Consider the following 20,953-nt stretch of genomic DNA (forward strand, 5'->3'; position numbering starts at 1 on the left):
CAGACACGGTTTCAATACACCAGCCAGATTGATCAGTAAGCTTAAACGCCTGTACAGCAGGAAAACATGTCACAACAATCAGGGAATTAAATATATTAGTTTCCTGGAGATTAATAAGGCACCCTTGTGTGCTTTTGAGAAAACGTAAAAGCCAAACTACATCAATCACTGGATATTTCTGAAAACCTAATTTGGAATTGACTAAGATTAATGATATGAGAAACTTGTGTGACAGAGAGGACATCAGCAGCTAAACAGCACGATTAAACAGTGTGTAAATTCATAATCACAAAGTGAGAAATCTACACTGGCGTACAGGTATCTCACAAAGCGTGGAATGAATCAAAGTTGTTTATCTGCTTTGTACTGGTGGGCAAATTATAGATAATGGCTCATTTGATTAATTCAGAGTAAAGCGTATGCATATGATGCATATGCCATGGATATTTTCCACACAAACTTCAAGATGTAACAAACAGCAAAAATGGAATGTAATTGATTATAAGTTAATTGTGCAAAGGTCTCCCTGATGGGTACCATCTGTCAAAACAAGCTGTACATTCACTAATTCTAATCATAATTAATTAAATGGCTAACAAATTACATACATCATAGTTAGTACAGGGGGGAAACTACCGCAGGAACTGTTATGAAACAAATTAGCTTTAACAATGAAAGAAAATTACATCACATAACTAAATATTATACTCATTTCCGCAAGCCATATTTCTTAATGAATTCTCTAATTAATTTAATTCACACAATGTGCATAATTTGGAGCTGAAAATGTCAGTGGGTCAGACTTAACCATATTCTTGCTGGCTGTCTATTTCAACGAGTGCCATATTAGCAAAACATGACCTCTATGTAAATTACAGAGACCAACTGTTGTAATTTTAATTCCAGGGTCTAATTAACATGTTCTAAAGATATCATACAACTACATTTAGCTCATTTTACACATGCCAGTGTCGCTGTAAGACTTTCAATTGCCTCTAATTCATTCTGCATAATCCCTCAGATAGAAAACGTCAAGATAGCTTACAGATGTCACTCATGACAAAAAGGCCATTATTCTTTTTGTTCATTGTAGTAAGTTCTGCTCTTTCTCGTCGGGTGAGTCTCACTATACTCTCCAACGCACAACTTCTGTGACTGCAAGTATTACAGAGGCTGCGCTGCTGACTGAGTTCATCCAGAAACCACTTGAATTAGGACTGAATTAGGATGGTATTTCTGCGAAAGGTGTGTGCATATGGGACCTCTTAAATTTTGTTACACTCATCCCGATTATACTCACTCTATCATATTAAGGTCAACAGGTACCAAGCGTGATCAAAATGAAACGATGATTGACTAAAAAAAACATGTCTTTCATCATGGAGCCATTTTGTGGTTTAATATTAAACCAGTTAGACATAAAGAAAAATCTGTGAACAGAACCACTGAAATACCATTTACTGCCATGTGATAATTCTTAGCATTAAAGCACTGTTTAGATTATGTTTAAGGGCTGGTGTTGGTGTTGTTTTAAGTTTGCAATGATTCTATAAAGCATAGTTCATCCATCAGAGAACCTCCAAAGGACCATTTACTATAGGGTGCAGGGACAGTAGCTGGTGTTAGATATGTAAAAAGCAAGTCTGATTTAATGTAGTGTAAATTACTCAATACAAAATTCATAATTGAAGCAACCGTCCTTTAACAACAATGGGCTACTGTGTATATAATATACAAGGAAAATAAAGATACCTGTATTGTGCCCATTGTGCCACCTCGGGAAACACACCTATAAATGAAAATGTGTATTATTATATACCATCACTGCTATATTTGCAGTTATACCCAGTGTCACCTGTGTCCTACTAGTGTTTTCTTGCCCATTCAGTTTCGAGAAAATACAATCAAATTCACCAAATAATGCCATCACGAGCACGAATGCAGAAATGGATGAATAAATGAATAAATTGCCCAGTGGATGGAACATATAAACTAACACATGCATTGCAGGGCTTGGGGGCTATCCTGAGGCCAATCATTTAGCTAACACACTAATGAAAGCCTGTGTAGTGTGGCTAAGGGCAGCCACCATGGGAGGTACCACTCCCCTCCCTCCACGTGTTGGGGACTGTTAATAGGCTGGATGGAGCCAATGGGACTCCCAGGAGATGCCTGCTGATGAAGAGGAAAACCTGTCATCGCCTTCACTAATCACTGCCTAATGGCCGCAGTAATACAGCTTTTATGAATGTGTGTATGTGTGTGTTTGTGTGTGTATGTGAGTGAGTGAGTGAGTGAGTGAGTGAGTGAGTGAGTGAGTGAGATGCAGAGACAGACGAGAAAAGAAGTGGAGGGAGAGAGTGGGCTGATGGCTAAATTGTGACATTGTGAAGTTGAGCAAATAAGATAGAGGTTTTCAGATATTAGGTGATCTATTTTTAGAATACTGGGTCATACAATCTGTGTGTGTGTGTGTGTGTGTGTGTGTGTGTGTGTGTCTGTCTGCCTGCCTGCCTGCCTGTTTGTAGATTTGTCAAGGCAACTACACTGCCATGTAAACTGTGTGGTATTTCCCTTTCAGATCCAACCACATGATGATGCCTGCACTGCACCGCCAAACTATGTATCACAATCACTTGACTCCAGCCTGGTCTGGCACGGGCAGATAGTATTTCCTGCAACTTTGTGGAAAAAAATATGATCCCTAATCAGAATAAACAGAGTGCATAACGCAAAAAAAAATCTCCAAAGGACCATTCGCGTTTATAAAGAAACACCCTGCATTTGGAGTTTTTCTTTCCAATCAGGGGTACAGCTTTACTGCTGGCAAAGCACCAAGCAAGTGACTAGTGTGTGGCTACTTCGTGTGCTGAAGGTGTGTTTGAATTCTAAGTTTATGAGGCGTGAAGTCACTATTTAATTAGCGTACGTTACGGAACAATACTATGTGGCACGGCTCCTGTGGTGAAGCAAGTTATTCTGCGTTTCAAGGTGTGTGTCACCCCGGGTCAGCAGCACAGGTTAGACCAGTTCGCTTGCTTCAGAATATTTTTGACTGTTCAGGTAAGATTACAGTGGGATTATAGTGGATATAACGTAAAACACATACATACGGAGTTGACAGTGCAACTTTTCTTTTCTTCTTCTTCTTTTTTTTTTTTTTTTTTGTGTGGTTTTGTTTTGTTTTGTTTTTGCAAATGCGCCCAACTAAATTGTCAACAAAAGCTATACGCCACATCGATAATAATCAAACTGCTTTACCTGCTTGATATTAGCCTATGTATTGAGTGTAGGGCTGGTTGGACACGGATACTTTTTTTCTTAACTCCGCCTTTGTCATCCTTGTCATTGTCATGTTGTCGAAATTAACACAAAACATCCGGTCACAGCTCACAAAATAAAATCCCCATTGTGTTGCATTTGTCATATAAATATGCTGTACCCCCAGAGTTCTAGGACAGCTGTTTTTTAAAATAACCTTGAGTATTTCAAGATTATGTATATTTACCCGTGCATACGTGTTTTGTTTATTTGAGCAGCGACGAAATGATTTTTTTATTTTGAAGGCAGAAAGAGTTAAGTTCCGGTGTTATACAGCTGTCTCTGTGCACAGCGGCGAGCTTGACGTTTCCTCCGTGTAGGCTGAGACTTTGTCGCCTATCTCCAATCACAGCGAAACTCTGGAAGTGCAAAGTTGAAGTAGGCGTCCTCCTTACAAATATGTGTTTCAGTCTTGTGGCGTGGACCTTAAGTGGGGAAACGTAGACTTTAAAGTTCTTTCACTGAGGGACGTTTTGGTGAGTTTTGCGAAACAAACACATCCTACGGTAGCTGAAAATGACCAGGAAGAGATAACGCTACAATGTGACAGAATAACATTACACCGTGGATGTCAGAAGTGTAACTTACTGACTGCCATGCTGTTGAATGTAACAGTCCTAGCATGCCACGCAGGCAACTATCCTTACCAAATACAAGAAAACTTTGGCTGCAGCTGACAAGTATGTGTGGCCCGCGCATTATAATATCTTGACATTCAATATATTTCTTCCTGCATTGGATTCACTTTTCTGTTTTTTGAAACTGAGGAAGATGAAGATTAGGAGATACTTCAGGGGGAGTGGGAGGGTACTGGCATTTGTTTTCATCGCCTCTGTCATTTGGTTACTGTTTGACATGGCTGCGCTTCGCATATCAATAAATGATGTGAACAGTCAGCTGCTGAAGGAGCGTGTGATACAGGAGAGAGAGCTGATTAGACAGCAGTCTGCCAAGGTGACACAGCTGATGAAAAGGGGGTTTAAGCACCCAGTGCAGAGGGTAGACCTGGATGTTGACCATGCAGACACGGGGCAACACAATCCAGGGAACAAAGTAGCTCAAGTGTACAGGCATGGAGATAAGAAGCATGACCCGATACCGAAGGACACCAAACTGGGCTCTCTGCAGCCACAAGGGCACAATGAACCCAAGCCCACCAGCTCTAAATCTGCTGTTTCTGAACACCATGAAGCAGCTGTCCTGCACAATGCCACATCAAAGCAGGGTCTTCCTGTGAAAACAAGAGCACCTGCCAAAAAAGTAGATAAAGTAGATAAAGTAGACCTGACTGAGACAAAATCAGAAGTAAAGAAAAGTGTGCATGGTTCCATTAAAGTGACATTACCTGCCGTAGTGCCTGATATAACCAAAGTGCCACCTGGTGTTCAGGAGAAAAAACATCCCCCCCTTCCTACCTCAGAGAAGAAACCCTCCAAAGTTGGAGATGCAATAGGACAAATTATAGATGGTGTGGATTCAAAAACAAATGTCAAGGATGACCCTAAGGCCAAGAGCGGTAAAGAAGTGAGCCAGCTCAAGGCCAACGACGTGCATTCTGTCAAAACGTCTTCTAAACTTTCAAATAAGGATGTAAAAGAAAACGAGGTGAAAATAAAGAAAGAGGAAAAACAAGTCAAAGCGCTCGGCAGCAGTGACCCGAGTGCAGTAAGGGAACCCGTGAAACCTGCAATCAAGCCGAAGCTACCGCAGGGAAAGGACTCCAAGGATAACACCACTGCTGTAAGGAAACCAGGTGTCCACAAAGTGCTTTCTCTGGATGTGACTGTGGCTCCAAGAGATCCCACTGCGGTGGGCCAGTTTGGTCATGCAGCAATGGTTCCCAGCAACAAAGAGGGGGAGGTGAAGAAGAGATGGAGCGAAGGGCATTTCAACGTCTACCTGAGTGACCAGATCCCCTTGGACCGTGCCATCCCAGACACCAGGCCTCAGACGTGAGTTTCACTAAATATAAGTAGAACTGATTAGGACTAGGTGATATGGACAAAATAAAATTTCAGAATTTCTTTGACTGAATACCTCTATCAATACTGTCACAGTATTGTAGGCATGACTGTTGGTGCTTTCATAAGATATATACACACAAGATTTTGATAAACAGTCCTTAAGCAGGTAGATGCAAATAGCTGAACTGTTAGAACAGTCTAAATTGCATTCCTTTACTGTAGTGCTGCTATTAAAACCAGGAAAAGACAACTCTTACTCAATATCATATTACAATATCCAAAATCCCAGGTGATATCTTGTCTCACGTCACAATATCAGCACATCTCACAGCCCTAGTGCTGATCAGTTTTTCCAAACTCCACTCTTAGCAAGGCATATTACACACTGGAATTTTCACCTGGTAAAATGAATCAAAAGGCTGATTATTGGAATAACCACTTTAGCTTTAAGAGTCAGGGTTTCTTAGGTATGGACAGAGAAACACCGACTGAACCGCAAACTGAATACACCACGTCCCTCTGCACAGTCTTCTTCACCTCAAATGTCAAATATTGACAAGCATGTGTGAAATTGTCTTAACGTGCTGTTTCACAGGTGCACAGAGAATCTGGTCCACGACGACTTGCCCTCGACCAGTGTGATTTTCTGCTTTGTGGATGAAGTATGGTCCACGCTCCTGCGCTCGGTGCACAGTGTTCTCAACAGATCTCCACCACACCTCCTCAAAGAGATCATCTTGGTGGATGACTTCAGCACCAAAGGTAACAGAGGGAATATTGCCTCACGGGTAGATCGTAAGGCCTTGAAAGAGTCTTTGAAGGTGGATAATATTGCAGGTGCAAACAGCTGAAATATGGTAAAATCTTTATGGCCAGGGCCTTTATTTACCTCAATAAAACAGCACCACCATTACATAGAGAGGCTACTATTAGACACTGGCCATTATTGCTGTTGGTTGGGCCACAGTAAGCCTAAAAGTGATACAATTTACCAGTACTGTGTCAAGATTTATGTTCAGAATTATAAAATCTCCTACTTAGAGCCTAAAAATATTAGTGGTATGGGCAGCTGATTTCAAATAACAGTACCAATGCCTAGTTATATTTTAGGTTATACATACTGTGTGAATTAAGACTACTTTCTCCTAATTCTAACATCATTCTAACACTTTTTATAAAAATTTCTAATCTATACCATTTTTTTTACCTCTTTTATTAGGGGTCAGCCTTATTTCTGCATACACACAACTCTACCTGGCTAATATTAGTGTCCTAGTCCTTACTAAAAGTTTTCCAGGAATGCTAATAATGATTGCACATATTTTGTAAGTGCCTTAGATTACAATGTCGAGCTGCCTGCACCTTTGTCTGCACATTCAGGCCCAGATTTTGCTTGATCAGTCAGGGGTTATGTCATTGGATTTGCATGTGCTAAAGTTTTTTTTGCACTTTTGTCAACCTAAAGTAAATGAGGGCCATGGTGTTAGAAAATACGGACTATTAAATTAATAATATGTGCACAGCAGTTTAACCACTCTCCCTCCCTCCTGCAGACTATCTGAAGGAGCCGCTGGATGTGTACATGTCCCAGTTTCCCAAAGTGCGAATCATTCGGCTGAAGGAACGGCAGGGCCTGATCAGGGCCAGGCTGGCTGGGGCGGCCGCTGCCAAAGGTAAGCAAAGTCCTGCCTTTATCACTGCATCACAGTTTGGCATATGGAAAAAGCAATCATTTTCCTTAAGAACCACTGTTCATCTTAATGTATTTTGTATATATTAAAGCTCTATGTAAATGCTACGTATATGTGTGGTGTTTATATATAACTGCCTTATCAAAATGTTCCAGGAAATAGTCATATTCAAACTGCCTCATTAATGCTCAGCCTTAAGTATGTAAATATTGTAAATCCTGTCTGCTTCCTCGTAGGTGAGGTTCTCACCTTTCTTGACTCCCACATTGAATGTAACGTGGGCTGGTTAGAGCCACTGTTAGAGAGGATCTATCTGGATAGGAAGAAAGTTCCATGTCCTGTTATTGAAGTCATCAATGATAAGGATATGAGGTAGGTCAACAGTACTATATTTGCGTATGTGGGAGTGCTGCTATGGATGTGATCATGTATTGCTTGAGTAATATTTAGTGCTAGATAAATGAAGTGTAATGTTTAGAGAGGAAAATCATTATGATCTTATGGCCTATTTTGTTGGTTTTCTTTTCAGTTATGTGCTGGTTGACAACTTCCAAAGAGGCATTTTCAAATGGCCTTTGGTATTTGGCTGGAACACATTATCAGACGAGTACATTAAGAAGAATAACATGAGCATCACAGATCCCATCAGGTACCTGTCTCAAGAAATTTGTTTTGTCATTAAAATGCCTCGGTATCACATATACACAAAAGCACATATTTACAAATGCATCCAAACACATTTAAATAACACATTTCACATGTATAAAATAAAGGCCTAGGTTTAAATACATTAAAATGCCAACTTATAATACATATTTATGAATGTATCTAAACACATTTAAATCCTACATTTCACATAACATATCTTTTTATTTTCAATTAGATTTTACCCTATAATAATTGTACCCTATATGTTTACATGTGACCAATAAACTTGATTAATTGACATAAAATATAGGCCTATGTCTAAATACATTAAAGTGCCACAATTTCACCTACAACACATATTTATAAATTAATCTAAACACAATGAAGTGTGACATTTCTTCCATATATATTGACTGAAACAAACAATTGGCCACAGCAACTTGATATGATAAGAAGCTGGAAGTTTTTCCATGCTGTGCTTTTAGACTCTCATGGCACAAAGTGAATGCTGGCCCTTAATTTTCAGAATCGTTCAGTAGTTGAAATTATATCTTTTTATGCTAGTTCTTATTTATTCCTTTATTTTCCTCAATTGCGCAGGTGTCCAGTTATGGCTGGGGGCCTTTTCTCCATAGACAAGAAATACTTCTATGAACTTGGCTCCTATGACCCTGGACTGGATGTGTGGGGTGGAGAAAACATGGAAATTTCTTTTAAGGTATATCACTCATTTGATCACACATTTCATACACCTACATACATGGATATTGGTTATACTCATTCAGAGATCCCACAAGATGTCTCTCACATGTTTACACGCCTTTTTACTATCCTTTGTGTTGCTTTTTGGACAGGTGTGGATGTGCGGAGGGGAAATAGAGATTATCCCCTGCTCTCGAGTGGGACACATTTTCCGAGGCCAGAACCCTTACAAGTTCCCTAAGGACCGTCAGAAGACTGTGGAGCGCAACCTGGCTAGGGTGGCTGAAGTGTGGCTGGATGAGTACAAGGACATTTTCTACGGCCACGGCTACCACCACCTGCTGGATAAAAGTGTCATTGACATTGGAAATCTCACTGAGCAGATTGAGCTCAGGAAGAGGCTCAAATGCAAGAGCTTCAAGTGGTACCTGGAGAATGTGTATCCAGATATGGAGGCACCATTGGTCAAAGCTGAGGGCCTGGTATGTGGATCAGATACTTGACAGCAAATGCTTTCTTAGACGTTCTTTTGCCACTGTGAGTAACAATGCTGTGTCTTATATGTCCACTCAAATGTTGTTTACATTTCCTTAAACCATCCTTGAAAAGGGGAAGGCAAATTATTTGTTTGCCCTCCATGAAGCTTTTGTAATCTTTGCTAAGAGTTCCTGAGCAAACTCAGCCCAAACAGAGACTGATTGTGCTCCTACAAAACAATGAGTGGCTGTCTTTTAAAGCCTGTGATGGCTCTCTGTCAGGATTTATTGCAGGAACCAACAAGGCAAAACAAGGCCTGCCAGTCATGTGGCATGTTGAATGAGCCTTCAGATGTTTTCAGTGCTGTTTTTCCAGGTTGTTATTGTTTATTATATTTTTGTTGTTTTATGTTTTTTTGGTTTTGTTTTTTTTTTTTTTTGTTTGTTTTTTAGATATTCAATCGTGGCTTAAGGAAATGCCTCGCTCTGCAGAAAAGCTCACTGTCCTTTGAGATATGTGATCTCAGTAAGCAGGTAAGTATCTTGCCCCTTTTGATTTCAGATGTTTTTATACTCTGTTTATGAAGTACCAGATGTGCACAAAGCAGGCAAAGACAAATACACCAAGGTAAAGTCCAGAGCAGTTCACTGAATAGTAACACCAAAATACTAGCCTCATCTTCCATCTTTTCAGAAGAGTGTTTTTCATCCAAATATGTCATATAATACAAATTACAAAATACATTTTTAAAATTTTGACACCAGTCCTTGAAATGATTGGCTTTGATTTCACAGGAGAAAGGGAAAAAGGAGACATAATACAGAAATGTTCAAGGCCTAGAGCAGCCCAATATGGGATACAAGCCAAGACAAATGAGAGTAGAGTCCAAGACAAGACCAAGAATTTCAAAATGTGGTCTTGTTGAATTCAAAGCATCTCCTCTGTGCAATCTCTTGAAAAACCTATAGTTTTCATGAAGCCTAATTATATGCCTGTCACTCTTCCCTTCTCTCTTTCCCTCTGATATTTAGACTCAGCACTTTAATTACACCTGGATGAGGCTCATTCGCCAGCAAGATTTATGTGTCGCTCCTCAGGGCAAGGAAACTGGCCTGACTCTAGAAATATGTGATAGTGCCAAGCCCAATCTCCGCTGGTACCACAAGGCCTCCAACTCAGCACTGGTAGGTTGACTTTGGGTGCGGTATTTGCTTTGTCCTCCTTATTTGTTTTTCTTTCATTCCACAACTCTGTCATTCAGAAATTCTTGCTCTCTACAAGAGCTATTTCAAAAGGCAGGATTCGTCTCAGCAGCTCTTGTGCCACTACTAGTGATCTGTTTTAAGTCCACGTACAAGCAAAAAGTTGCTGATAGCAGATGAATATTGAAATTTTAAAAATTGGTTTTAATGTTTATAGCAGTGTTTTTTGACTGATTCATGTCTTCTGTTTTGTCTTTACCAAGGGCGAGCACATCTTAGCAGAGTTTATTCCTCACCATATGTGCCTGGAGGCGGGGCATCATGGTGACACTATCCACCTCAGCGAGTGTGAATCCAGCAATGCCTTCCAAAAGTGGCAGTTCACACACTACTATGCTAAATGATGGGGCTGAAGGAGTTACAGTGTTCAACATGCACTCTCAGTGGACTCTAAGTCTGTGCTGCAGCACTGACATTCAACTGTCCAAAACAAGTGTTGTTGGCAGTAATACGTTCACTGCTGATGTTGTGTTGCTGTGAAGGAGATGGTGTGGGGATGTGCATTATTGTAGCCCTTTTCTCTGTATCAGCCTTGACTGACCCTGACTTTAAACACTAGCGTCAGAGAACAGAGAGCATCTAGTCACTGTGACAAAGTAACAGTTTTTTGGTTTTACATGCTGGAAAGTGTGGTCTGGAAGCTAATTTTAGAAAAGACTTTCTACACAGGCATTTGGTAAATGGACCACAGATGTGGCCGAGAGGACTGTATTGTATTCAGCTTCAGATGATGTCCATGGAAAAACATTATATTGATAAGTTTATTACTACCACTTACAGTTTGACTGCCAAAGATCAAATGGTGCCTCAGAGTAAGCCTGACAGCATTTTCTTGCTGTGTTCAGTGTAGAGAATGAATTTAATGTAAAATTAAAATGCATGCTGTGTGTCAAAAGCTTTTTTCGTTACTCTGCATGTCACATCTTATGATGAGACATCTACTTTTTCTAGATGCCGTGTACATTGTGTTAAGTTTGATGAGGCACCTGGGATCAATGACTACTTTGGGGGTTGTAATTGCTACATTATTTAGGTTTAGGATTTGTTAAGTGTGGTGTCTCCCGTTTGGTATACATTTCTTACCACTAGAGGGGAGTGTTGTCTCAAGGTACCCAATAAAGCTGTGCTGTGACTTAGTTATTTTCTGACTGATGATCAAAATCTTACCCACAAATCAATGAAATTTCAATGCATTTTCTTACAAAAGTAGAAATAAAGATGACTTAAGATTAACAGTTTTGTGCCATTTTTCAGTTTATTGCACATTAATTTCTTTCCACTAGCCAGCACAATATGTATGCAAGTATTGTACATTTTGAAAGAGAAAAATGTAATCTCACAGAGCTTGATTAAGAGCTGTATGAGGTTATTTTATATGGAAGTTACTGAATTATGTGTTACCTAAACAGCTCAAATTGCAGTGGCAACCACAGGCACAGGTTTAGGTGTTAATCACTTGAAAATAGTTCCTTAAGATGCTTACCTTCATAGTTACACTGCTTTACACAGGAATGCTATCCCCAAGCTGCTTAATAATTAATCTGCTGTTCAAATACCTGCCCCTCATAAGACGGTTCCTGCTGTAAAACTATCCAATGCAAAACATAGGTTGTGGATGTTATATAGGTGTTAGGGATTGCTGTTCACCCAGTTACTGTGCAAACGCTTTGAATAGTATGCCTTATGCTTTCATTTAGAAAGCATTTCATTTCATTTGTAATTAATCCTGGCCACATGTATAAGGTATGTGTAACCCAAGCATTACGTCACAGTTTTTCAGTAAGCATGTAGGCCTACTACTTACAAGTGCATTTTAGCAACATTGTGCACATTTGGCACAAACACACAACTAAAATGATCATTATTCCAGTTTCCCCAATGTTTGTTTTTGAATACATAATGGATCCTGCTCGTTACGCATCATATCTACCTGGAACCTTAACTGCGCATTCAAACCATCCCCTTATAAATTCATTATCATCGACTCAAACTCCTCTATCTTCTGGCGGGTGTTGCCCCTCTGAATCTTGCGATAGGAGACGGTGTTGTATTTGGAGGAGATGTGGTGGTTGAAGGATGTCTTGTGGCTGACGGTGCGACCAGACTTCTTTGGCAGAGGCAAAGTGGAGTAGCCTGGTTTGGGGTCTTGAGGGGACCCCAAGGAAACATGGAAGTTGTGGTCTTGCTCTGGGTCCTGGTGCTGCTCATCCTGACTGTCACCACATGCTTGACGTGCTTGAAGTTCATCACCAGACATCTGTTCTGGGGCCTCAGCTTCCCCATTCAGCTTCATTTCCCTCCTCTCTTTAGATACATCAAAAGGTTCTATCTTTGGTGTCGGTGCCTCTGTCAGCTCTTGAGGTGATAATACCACCTCTTCTTCCTCATCTGGTATATGCAAATAAAAAAGAAAAAAAAATCTTTAACAAAATGCCCTCTATCAAATCAAACTGCTTAATTAAGCAATACATTAATCTCATTTCTTGATGTAGTGCTACAATTCTCTTACCTTTCCCTGGTGATGTACTCTGATCTGGCTTGGCTTGTAACTCTGTGATTGCACTGGTTGCCTCAACAGGTTCCCCACTGGTGCTCACTGATTCCTCTGGGGCTAGATTACACTTTGTGCCTGCATCTGCAGAATTTGATTGGGATTCTTTATTGTCTTCTTCTTGGTCTGTCTGAAGATCTTGCCTTGTCTCGGTTGTGTCCCTCTCTGTCTGGCAATTGTCCTTGGTAGTAATGGTGTCCGGTGCCCTATCATTCATCTGTGGGACTGGCAAGTCATCCACTTCACTGTTGACTAGAGTCCCATCCCTGCACTCCCTGACACCAAAAGCACAAGATGCAGTCTCTGTCATGTCCTTAAGAGCACGGTCTTCATTGGTATAGGACACAGATTCATCTCCCTTTTCCTCAGGCTCTTCAGGAGACCGCGGGGCCCCAGGAGTGATTGCACTGACGATCTCCACCACCTGGGATGCCAGTTTATCTTCATCTTTTGTGAGATCCATGGTGTCTGGAGGAGCTGTGCTCTTGGTGGCCTCCATCATTTCTTGTCTTCTATGCTGCTTGAAAGACTGTAACTGCTCCAATGTCCTTGGTTGCTTTTTGATGATCCTTGGATGAATCCAAAATGAATCAGCATCTGTGCATTGTCAGCTTGCTTTTGCAAAGGACCATTCCAAGTTGTGTAATCAAAATATTCATTCTTACCCTACATTGTCATAGAATGAAGAGAGAATTCATCCAGCATTTTAATCAATGGTGCAAGGTCAGGCTGTCTTTTTGTGCTAGTGTACGATGTAATTCTGTGTGCGTGCTCAGCCCCTGAAGAACAGGGGTTTTGTTGTGGGACCAACAAAGGCTCTTTGTGGCCTTGGCATCCACAAATGGAGTGATTGTACAAATTCTTTAATCTTTCTTGGGTGACTACTTTCTTCCCGTAACGTTGTGAGTCTAGATTAAAATTCCTCTATAGGTTTACCAAATTGTACAGCAATTTAAGCTAATGAGCATACAACGTTTTTGCATGTTTGAACAGTAAACCTTTTTATGTATTAAGCTTAATTTAAATAATTGAATGTACATAAAGTTTTAAAATCTTAAAACAATTGTTTACTCAAAAATGTAATTGTTGTCATTATCCTCATGTCAGTCGAAACATCAGTGAAGTATGTATGGCCACAAAATAAACAGCCAGTTAGCTAGCTCCACATCAGTATTTTCCAGAACAACTGAGGTGACTGACAATTGGTTTTATCGAGATCCAAAAAGGGGAAAAAATAACAATAAAACTGCTGAAACAACTTGCACTGTCAGTCCAAAAGACTTAAATTTACACAAGTATTTAGCTCAGGTTGCCTCTAACTGGTACCTTGACTGCCTGCTGGTCCAAACAGGCAGTCCAGGTACCAGCCCAAATAATGTCTCAGTCCAAATAATGTCCCACTGAACCACAAGCCATTTAGTTGGACAACCTGCTATCCCAAAAACAAACATCCATGTTTCAGAAACCCTAATATTCCGAAAAAAATGTCCACTCAATAAATTTAGTCAAGTTTTGGCTGGGGTTTGCTTTAGGTTGAGGGTAAACAGGGGTGGATGCATTTCTTGGCAGGGATGCAAAAATCTGCATAACAGTGGCAGTCACTGAGCTCCAACAACTCCTGTGTGTATTTTCAGAGCCATGATCCTTCATGGCACCATAGCATTTGTTTTAACGGACCATCTGACTAATGGGCTTTTGGTTCAATGGCAATTTTTTCAGGCTATTGAGGTCTTGGAATAATGAGCCAGTAGTCCAATGGCATGGCACCTTTTTGAAAGTATTCACACATGTGTCCATGAACACATTACATATTCACAATATACTCAATGTGAACCGCAACCTTCCCCTATTTCTGTATATTCAGGTTCTAACAAATATTGTTGGGCAAACAACTTTTGTTCCTCTTCTCTATCAAAGTCACTGAATATTGTAGCCTTGCTGGCAGCTGGGGCCTGATGATGGCTGCATCAGTCCATCCCTAAGGCAAAATTTTGGCTTGTACACTATGTCTCAAAATCTATTGGGCCGATTGCCATAAAATTTATTGAGGATATTCATGCTCCCCAGAGGATTAACACTGTCAGTTTTGATGACCTCGTGGCATTTCCTCTAGTGCCACCCTCAGGCCAAACATGTGGCTTGTATAAATTATATCTCTAAAAGTAATGACAGGATTCACAAGCTATTTGCTGAGTGTACTCATGCTTCTCAGGGAATGAACCCTATCAATTTTGGTGTCACCATTACATTCCTCTAGCACCACCCTTACATGTTACATTTGATATCTCACAACCTAGTGGGCAGACTGCCATGACATTTTACGAGCACATTCATGTTCCCTAGCAATTTGACCCCAACAATTTTGGTAACCTCATGACCTTTCCTGTAGCACCACCCTCATGCCAAATTGGGCCAACTAGGGGGCATGAGGGGGCACCCTCATGCCCCCTCTTCTTGCATTCCCCCAACGTGCACCAGGTCGGCAGGGCACCAGCGGCAGAAGACCCACACTTATTTCTTTTTTGAACATCTCTTATGTAAGCAGTTATTGGTATAAGTCACTTGGAGCAGAGCTCTCTCTGTTTGTGTGACATAGGCCTCTGCGTAGGAGTATAAATGGAGGGTCACATGTTACACTGAGTACATTGTGAGCATGCAACATGCAGGTGTGAATGAATGGTGTGAATGAACAAGCATGAATGCTTAAAAAACAGTGTATTTAGCAAAGAATTGTGCCATCATAAATTTAGGTGCTTTGGACAAACACTGAGTTGAGTTCAAATGTGTTGCACAAGCTGTTTGGAGTAATTTTCTGATTGAATTTGGCCCTTTTTGGAATAATAAAGAATTAATCTTTAACTTTAGCTGTATTTCAGGAGGCTGAGACAGGGGTGTTCAAGCTGAATGCCTCTGTGTTACATGGATATACAAACTTCACTAGTGCCTTGACTGACTGGAGGCTGCATACAGACCAAGTTTTTTGTTTGTTTGTTTATTTTATCTGAGAACATTTTTGAAATGACAAAAATATATATATATATTCTTAGGTAGAACTGTCTTTGGGGAACTTTTGAATAGTGAACCTTTTTTGAAAAAAGATGTTGCAGAGGGGGTTAATGATTTTAAAAAGCCTGAGTCTATTTATTTTCTTTTTTTTTTAATATTCATAGAAATGATATATTGGTCATAAATTTCTTAGTTGTTTTCCTCTATTTTAATTCAAAATAATGAGCAACGGTCTTCAATGACTAGTTAACAAAACATAATCCCTCTGTCCCACTGCAAGTGTTGCAGCTGCAGGATCTCCAAGATCTCCCCTCTGTAAATTAACAGCAACAGGTAGTCTAGAAGGTAGGATTATTTACAGGAAATAAGAAGGACTTCCTTTAACTACTTCCTATGAAACAACAGAAGTTGATTTGACGTTGATCTGTGGTTTTCATGTGCACAGCCCATCACAGTCACGCCTATCTGATCTATTTTGGCTTCAGTTTCACAAACTACCAAAGTTGTGTTTGCCACAAAACTATTTGTTTCTGCTTATGAGAAAATTAGGTGTTTAAAATGTAAAAACAGAAATCTGCAATATAGCTCACACTTTAAGGATGGAATCAGTGTGTGTCACCATCTGCTGGATATACTATAATATCTGACAAAAAACACTGAAGCATCTATAAAAACAAACCAATTCTAGAATATTCACTTTTATTTACACACACATATATATATATATATATATAAATCATACTCTTTTGTGTACAGAGAATTTTGATGTAATTGTCTTATCAGAAACATCAAGCAAATTGCAAGTAAAGATCAAGTGGAAACAAACAATCTCTACAAAGTTTCATTGCACCCTTTTGCCACTGAGAATAAAACCCTGCTTTCAACACATTCACGAGACACAGGAAGCTGTTCTGCAGCACAGCATGCCTATAAACACTGAGAGCAGGTACTATATAACCTGAAAATGATTTTGGAAATGAAAATACTTCACAGGGTAGCGCCTCTCCCACCCACATCCTGTTTTGAGCTCAGCCGTTATCTATGTGGTGCGGCGTGATGGTTTTGAGAGCTTACTTTTAACGTGACAGAGATGCTAATGTCAACCTTAACTTACCAACTGACTGGAAAACTTATCGGTCAAAGCCTTACATACTTTCTATCACATTGGTCACATGCACATGACATGAACAGTACTGTAGTTCTTGTAATAATAATTAATGCTGATTATCCATTGTGATTATGGCAAAGCAGAGACTTTTCAGTTCTTGTATTCAAAGCAGATGGCTACATAAATTCATTCATCTTTCACCTTGGCCTGTTATATGTCCATTCACTGAAAGGCTTGTTCAGCGGAAGAGCATTTTCCATTTTCATAATGCTTTTTGGCACCGCAAGACTCACTCTGAGTCATGCAGCGAGCTAAGCTGCACCTTCAAGACTCAGGACCCTTTTGGTCAAACTTTGACTTTGACAGTGTCCTTGTGCTAAAATGTCTTTCATCACTGTGTTCCCTTGAAGGAGCAAAAGTCTTTCAAAAAGATATTACCCCTTTCTTCAGTTGAGGGGAAATACTTCATTATGTTCATTTGTCAAGTTTTTGGTCTTCAAATTTGTTTCTGAGCTCATGATAGCTTGTCAGCATCACATAGAGACCAGAGCTGATTCAAACTAACTCACTTAATAGTTTATTGCGGTCAAAGAAGGCTGGGCTGCCAGTGCAGCTGCAGCCTGGGTGTTTGGTCCCAAATCCTCTTCTTCAACTGATCGGTTGAATCCAGGAATCATCTTGAGAATGTGTTTGCGGACACTGCCTCGCCTGCCTTTCCTGGGGAGAGTCCCAAACAAGTTGGAGGCCCTGGTTTCTTCCCAGGTGGGAGAGAGGGAGCTGCTGCTGCCGGCCAGACTGGAGCTGCTGGCGCGGCCGAGGATGCGATGATGGCTCCAACCAGAAGGCAGCCTGCTGGAGCCCTCCTGTGCTGGAAAATCTTTTGAGAAGAAGCAGCCATTGTCTGTGGTGCTGGCTGTACTGCAGGGGCTTGGAGAGCTGAGGTCGTCAAACACGCTGACCTGGTCGCTGTCATCAGTCATCACGCTCCTGTCGCTGCTGACACTGGAAAATCTGTGGCTACTGTGGCATGTGGGGGAGTCAGGAAACAGTGGGGAGTCTAACGACAAATGGAGGCTGCTGTCATTCAAGTTACCTGAAAACATAAGAAAGGAGTCTCTATTAGATGCAACATGAGGCTATATTGCTCCATTCAGTGCACTGATGTACTGATTATAATTATTACAGATTATTACAGCCTTTTGTCAGTAAAGTTTTATTGACAGAATAAATAATTTTAGAGTAATTCTGGTGTCTTATTTTATCATATTTCTTATGAAATATGACAGTCTTACATCACTGAATATGCTTATTGAATCAAAGTGTTGACTCAAACAATGGTTGACAAACTTGAATCGTTCCACAAGGGAAAACTGTTTGAAAATCATTTTGCCTGCTGGTGAAGCATGCATCAAATGAAAGTGATGTCAAGCCAAAGACTTACACGCCTGATGAACAGGCTGAGTAGCCATGGTGGCTGCTGAACCATGCACGTTTAACTGTAAAGGATGCGGCAGATGCAAAGCATACTGTTTTGACGTCATACAGGTCTTTAAGCTGTTGCATCCTATTGACAGGAAATCTGTCAACATTTCTCAGTTAATGTCTCTGGGGAACTCCTTCTTGCATTATATCTTGGACTTCACACATCACCTCACATAAGACATATTCTAGCTAAAAAGAGATGAGTCTGGTTGTGTGAAAGGAAGTGTCGTGGTTTGACAGCTGGGCAAAGCCTCTCACCTCGCATAAGACGTTTTTCCTGTAATGTTAGTGCTTGCAACTCCACCCGTTTCTCTCGTAGTGTTTGCTGAATGAACAAAAAACAAAAATAACTGTCAGTTGTGCAGTAAATTAAGTTTAGACTCACTAAAAAAGACATATCTGTATATGAGAACACATGCTAGAATGAGTGTTTCCATGTCCTGCTTTGTAGGAGAGCAGCCCATCACACGTGATGAAGAAGGTCACCCAGTAATCACCCACAGTGTGCTAATTTTGCGCTCTCATTTATACAAAGTGGGTTTCTGTGGTTTCGTAGGAACTATTTTTTGGCCGCTCCTACTCCACCACAGAGCAATGTCAATAATAAACCTGGGTAGTGTCAAAGAGACACACCTTAAGTAAGTTCAGCTTCTTCTCCAGCTCAATCCGCTTCACAATTGTCCCACACACAGTCTCCATCCTGCAATCACAAACACATAAATGAACGTGTTCTGGCCTACATTGACTGGAAAATACTAAATCACAGAGCGCTGTACTGTATAATGAATTTCTAATACAGTTCATGTGCAGTGCATGCACTTTATCAGCATGATAATGTTATCATTGCTTATGACTCACCTCAGTAGGTTGGTGGATTCCCGTATCAATTCAACAATGTGCTGATGAGACGATCCTTCGATGCTTGTCCCATTGATGCTGATGATAACATCCCCTAAGATGAAAGAGATAGCATTTGTACATGTTTGTGTGCAGTGGTGCATGTGACAGAGAGGTAATACAAGGTCCTCTGGTTGAACAGTGTGTGGGAGCCCTGTTTCAGGCCTGCAGGGAGGATGTGGGAAGCTCACCTGCAGTCAGACCCGCACTCTCAGCAGCACTGTCCTCTTGCACCCTGCACACAAACGTGCACATCTCCACCGCAGAGCTGCTCTTTTTCTGCACACCGTAGGTCTGCAACAGGACACCCTTTGTCACAAGAACAGCCAAAAACAATGCAATATCTCCACACTTGTGTAACACTTTTATAAACATAAACTGCTCAAAATGAAATATGAATGAAACCACTGCAAGTGCATGAAATTATTATATTATTATATGATTAGAGGTTAAATAGAATTATAGAGATTCATGTGTATTTCACAATGAAATGTTGATGAAATAAGAAGTGCCTTACCTGAATCTCAAATCCAAATGTTTCATTGTCTTGCTTCTCTAACACAACAGTGGTCCTGCGCAAGAGAAAAATGCAGTTACCATGCCAGTCTTGCACACCATTACATAGTGAAATTATTTGTCATTTGAATTACTGCACTGCCAATCAAATCTAACATATTTACCTTAGAGGGTCTGAGTAATCAACCAATGAGTTGAAGCTGGTTTGTTTGGTCTGCAGAAGGAGAAACACAGAGTTCCTCTTTACAACAATATACAGTAATACATTTGAGTTTCATATCACTCTGCGCCTATAGAAAATGTTTCAGTGTGGGCTGTTTTTTTTTTTTTTTTTTTTTGAGAAGTTGTTGATCCTATAGTCTGTTACATAACTCAGGAGATTAAAATTGTTAAAAGGCTTTATGCCTGTTGCAGTGTACTGCTGTACTGTGGTTATGCAGACAGCACAAATCAGTGAATTGCCTCTCAGTCTCCAACAAATCTGAGAGAAAAATCTTTTTTACAGCTGTGTGCCACAAATTCACAGTTACAACATAAATTCCAACTTTAATTCAGTGATGTGAAATACAGAAGTGTTTAAACTAGCTCTTACATGCATTTATTTACACTTGGGTTGTTGCCTCACCTGTTTCCATCCCCTGGGCAGAGTCCCTGTGCTCTGGCGGTGTCTGTCATTATTTCCCTTCAGTGAACGCCGATACCAAAGACCACCTTTCTTCTTTGCAGCGTTGTCCAGAATGTAACTGTCCTGGCTGCTCTGGCGATGAAGTCCATTGAAATTCATGGTAGACTGCATAGTAGAGTCCTTCTTAGAGCACCATCATGTCCTTCTGCAGTAGTTCTTCATAGACTGTGTGGCCCTGCCCTGCTGTGCAGCTGAGAGCAAAGTGTATCAAAGCGGAAATCCAAGTCATGTGATGGTTGTGGTGGACCTGCATCTGCAGATCACAGCCTCACGTACCCTCCTTTCTTTTTCACTTCTTTTATCCTTTCTTTTCTCTTCTTTCTCTTTCTTGAAAATGGCTAGTCTGCCACTGAATAGAGAATGAACCTGCCTAAGCTTTTTTCTCTCCCTTTCAAACAGTCCCTTTTCTTTTGCAGTCTGTGCACTTCAATTTATGGTCTGTCAAAAATCAGCAATGCATGAGAAACTGCCACCTCAACCAGCACCTGCTTCCAGCTTCTCTACTCTCAGTTTCTGAATAGGCTCGGCCTCAACCTGAGCCTCAGCCCTTTGGTCTGCCAAGCAGGGAGACTCGTCTTATGAGGACAGACAAAAGGCTGATTTAGCTCGGGGCCAGTGACACGCTCTCCAAACAGACAGCATG

At 40.6% G+C, this 20,953-nt stretch overlaps 3 protein-coding genes and 1 long non-coding RNA gene across 4 annotated transcripts in view; 1 reads left to right on the forward strand and 3 right to left on the reverse strand.

Annotated features, from left to right (window-relative positions):
* Positions 1-1,791, reverse strand: part of LOC115379611 (uncharacterized) — a 39,644-nt gene extending 37,853 nt beyond the window's left edge. The window contains exon 1 of the long non-coding RNA XR_003930261.1: positions 1,753-1,791. This is a non-coding gene — a long non-coding RNA (uncharacterized LOC115379611). The remainder of the gene's footprint in view (positions 1-1,752) is intronic.
* Positions 1,792-3,693: 1,902 nt separating this feature from the next.
* Positions 3,694-11,292, forward strand: galnt5 (polypeptide N-acetylgalactosaminyltransferase 5). Its single transcript, XM_030080356.1, has 10 exons — positions 3,694-5,273; positions 5,881-6,047; positions 6,839-6,958; positions 7,213-7,348; positions 7,506-7,625; positions 8,225-8,342; positions 8,479-8,808; positions 9,256-9,336; positions 9,835-9,987; positions 10,269-11,292. The coding sequence occupies exons 1-10, from the start codon at positions 4,093-4,095 to the stop codon at positions 10,407-10,409; spliced, it is 2,547 nt and encodes an 848-aa protein (XP_029936216.1). The 5' UTR covers positions 3,694-4,092; the 3' UTR covers positions 10,410-11,292.
* Positions 11,293-11,301: 9 nt separating this feature from the next.
* LOC115379610 (ermin-like) lies at positions 11,302-13,390 on the reverse strand. The gene is made up of 2 exons (XM_030080361.1): positions 12,575-13,390; positions 11,302-12,453 (listed from the first exon to the last, which is right to left on the reverse strand). The coding sequence occupies exons 1-2, from the start codon at positions 13,116-13,118 to the stop codon at positions 12,029-12,031; spliced, it is 969 nt and encodes a 322-aa protein (XP_029936221.1). The 5' UTR covers positions 13,119-13,390; the 3' UTR covers positions 11,302-12,028.
* Positions 13,391-16,406: 3,016 nt separating this feature from the next.
* Positions 16,407-20,481, reverse strand: cytip (cytohesin 1 interacting protein). The gene is made up of 8 exons (XM_030080099.1): positions 20,251-20,481; positions 19,790-19,839; positions 19,627-19,681; positions 19,301-19,418; positions 19,071-19,164; positions 18,846-18,912; positions 18,471-18,537; positions 16,407-17,823 (listed from the first exon to the last, which is right to left on the reverse strand). Exons 1-8 carry the CDS (start codon positions 20,419-20,421, stop codon positions 17,300-17,302), a joined length of 1,146 nt encoding a protein of 381 aa, XP_029935959.1. The 5' UTR covers positions 20,422-20,481; the 3' UTR covers positions 16,407-17,299.
* Between the last annotated feature and the right edge of the window lie 472 nt (positions 20,482-20,953).

The sequence above is a fragment of the Myripristis murdjan genome, chromosome 21 (genome assembly GCF_902150065.1).
Source record: "Myripristis murdjan chromosome 21, fMyrMur1.1, whole genome shotgun sequence".
In the NCBI taxonomy this organism is placed as follows: Eukaryota; Metazoa; Chordata; class Actinopteri; order Holocentriformes; family Holocentridae; genus Myripristis; species Myripristis murdjan.

What these genes read in the sequence shown, in the direction of transcription:
- galnt5 (XM_030080356.1), top strand. Translation starts at nt 4,093, where the DNA reads ATGAAGATTAGGAGATACTTCAGGGGGAGTGGGAGGGTACTGGCATTT. An exon ending in AGCATCACAGATCCCATCAG is followed by an intron (nt 7,626 to 8,224) that starts GTACCTGTCTCA and finishes TCAATTGCGCAG; the next exon opens with GTGTCCAGTTATGGCTGGGG. An exon ending in TGGTCAAAGCTGAGGGCCTG is followed by an intron (nt 8,809 to 9,255) that starts GTATGTGGATCA and finishes TTTGTTTTTTAG; the next exon opens with ATATTCAATCGTGGCTTAAG.
- LOC115379610 (XM_030080361.1), bottom strand. Translation starts at nt 13,118, where the DNA reads ATGATGGAGGCCACCAAGAGCACAGCTCCTCCAGACACCATGGATCTC. An exon ending in GAGTACATCACCAGGGAAAG is followed by an intron (nt 12,454 to 12,574) that starts GTAAGAGAATTG and finishes TGCATATACCAG; the next exon opens with ATGAGGAAGAAGAGGTGGTA.
- cytip (XM_030080099.1), bottom strand. Translation starts at nt 20,421, where the DNA reads ATGCAGTCTACCATGAATTTCAATGGACTTCATCGCCAGAGCAGCCAG. An exon ending in CATTTGGATTTGAGATTCAG is followed by an intron (nt 19,419 to 19,626) that starts GTAAGGCACTTC and finishes CTTGTGACAAAG; the next exon opens with GGTGTCCTGTTGCAGACCTA. An exon ending in AGAAGCTGAACTTACTTAAG is followed by an intron (nt 18,538 to 18,845) that starts GTGTGTCTCTTT and finishes TTGTTCATTCAG; the next exon opens with CAAACACTACGAGAGAAACG.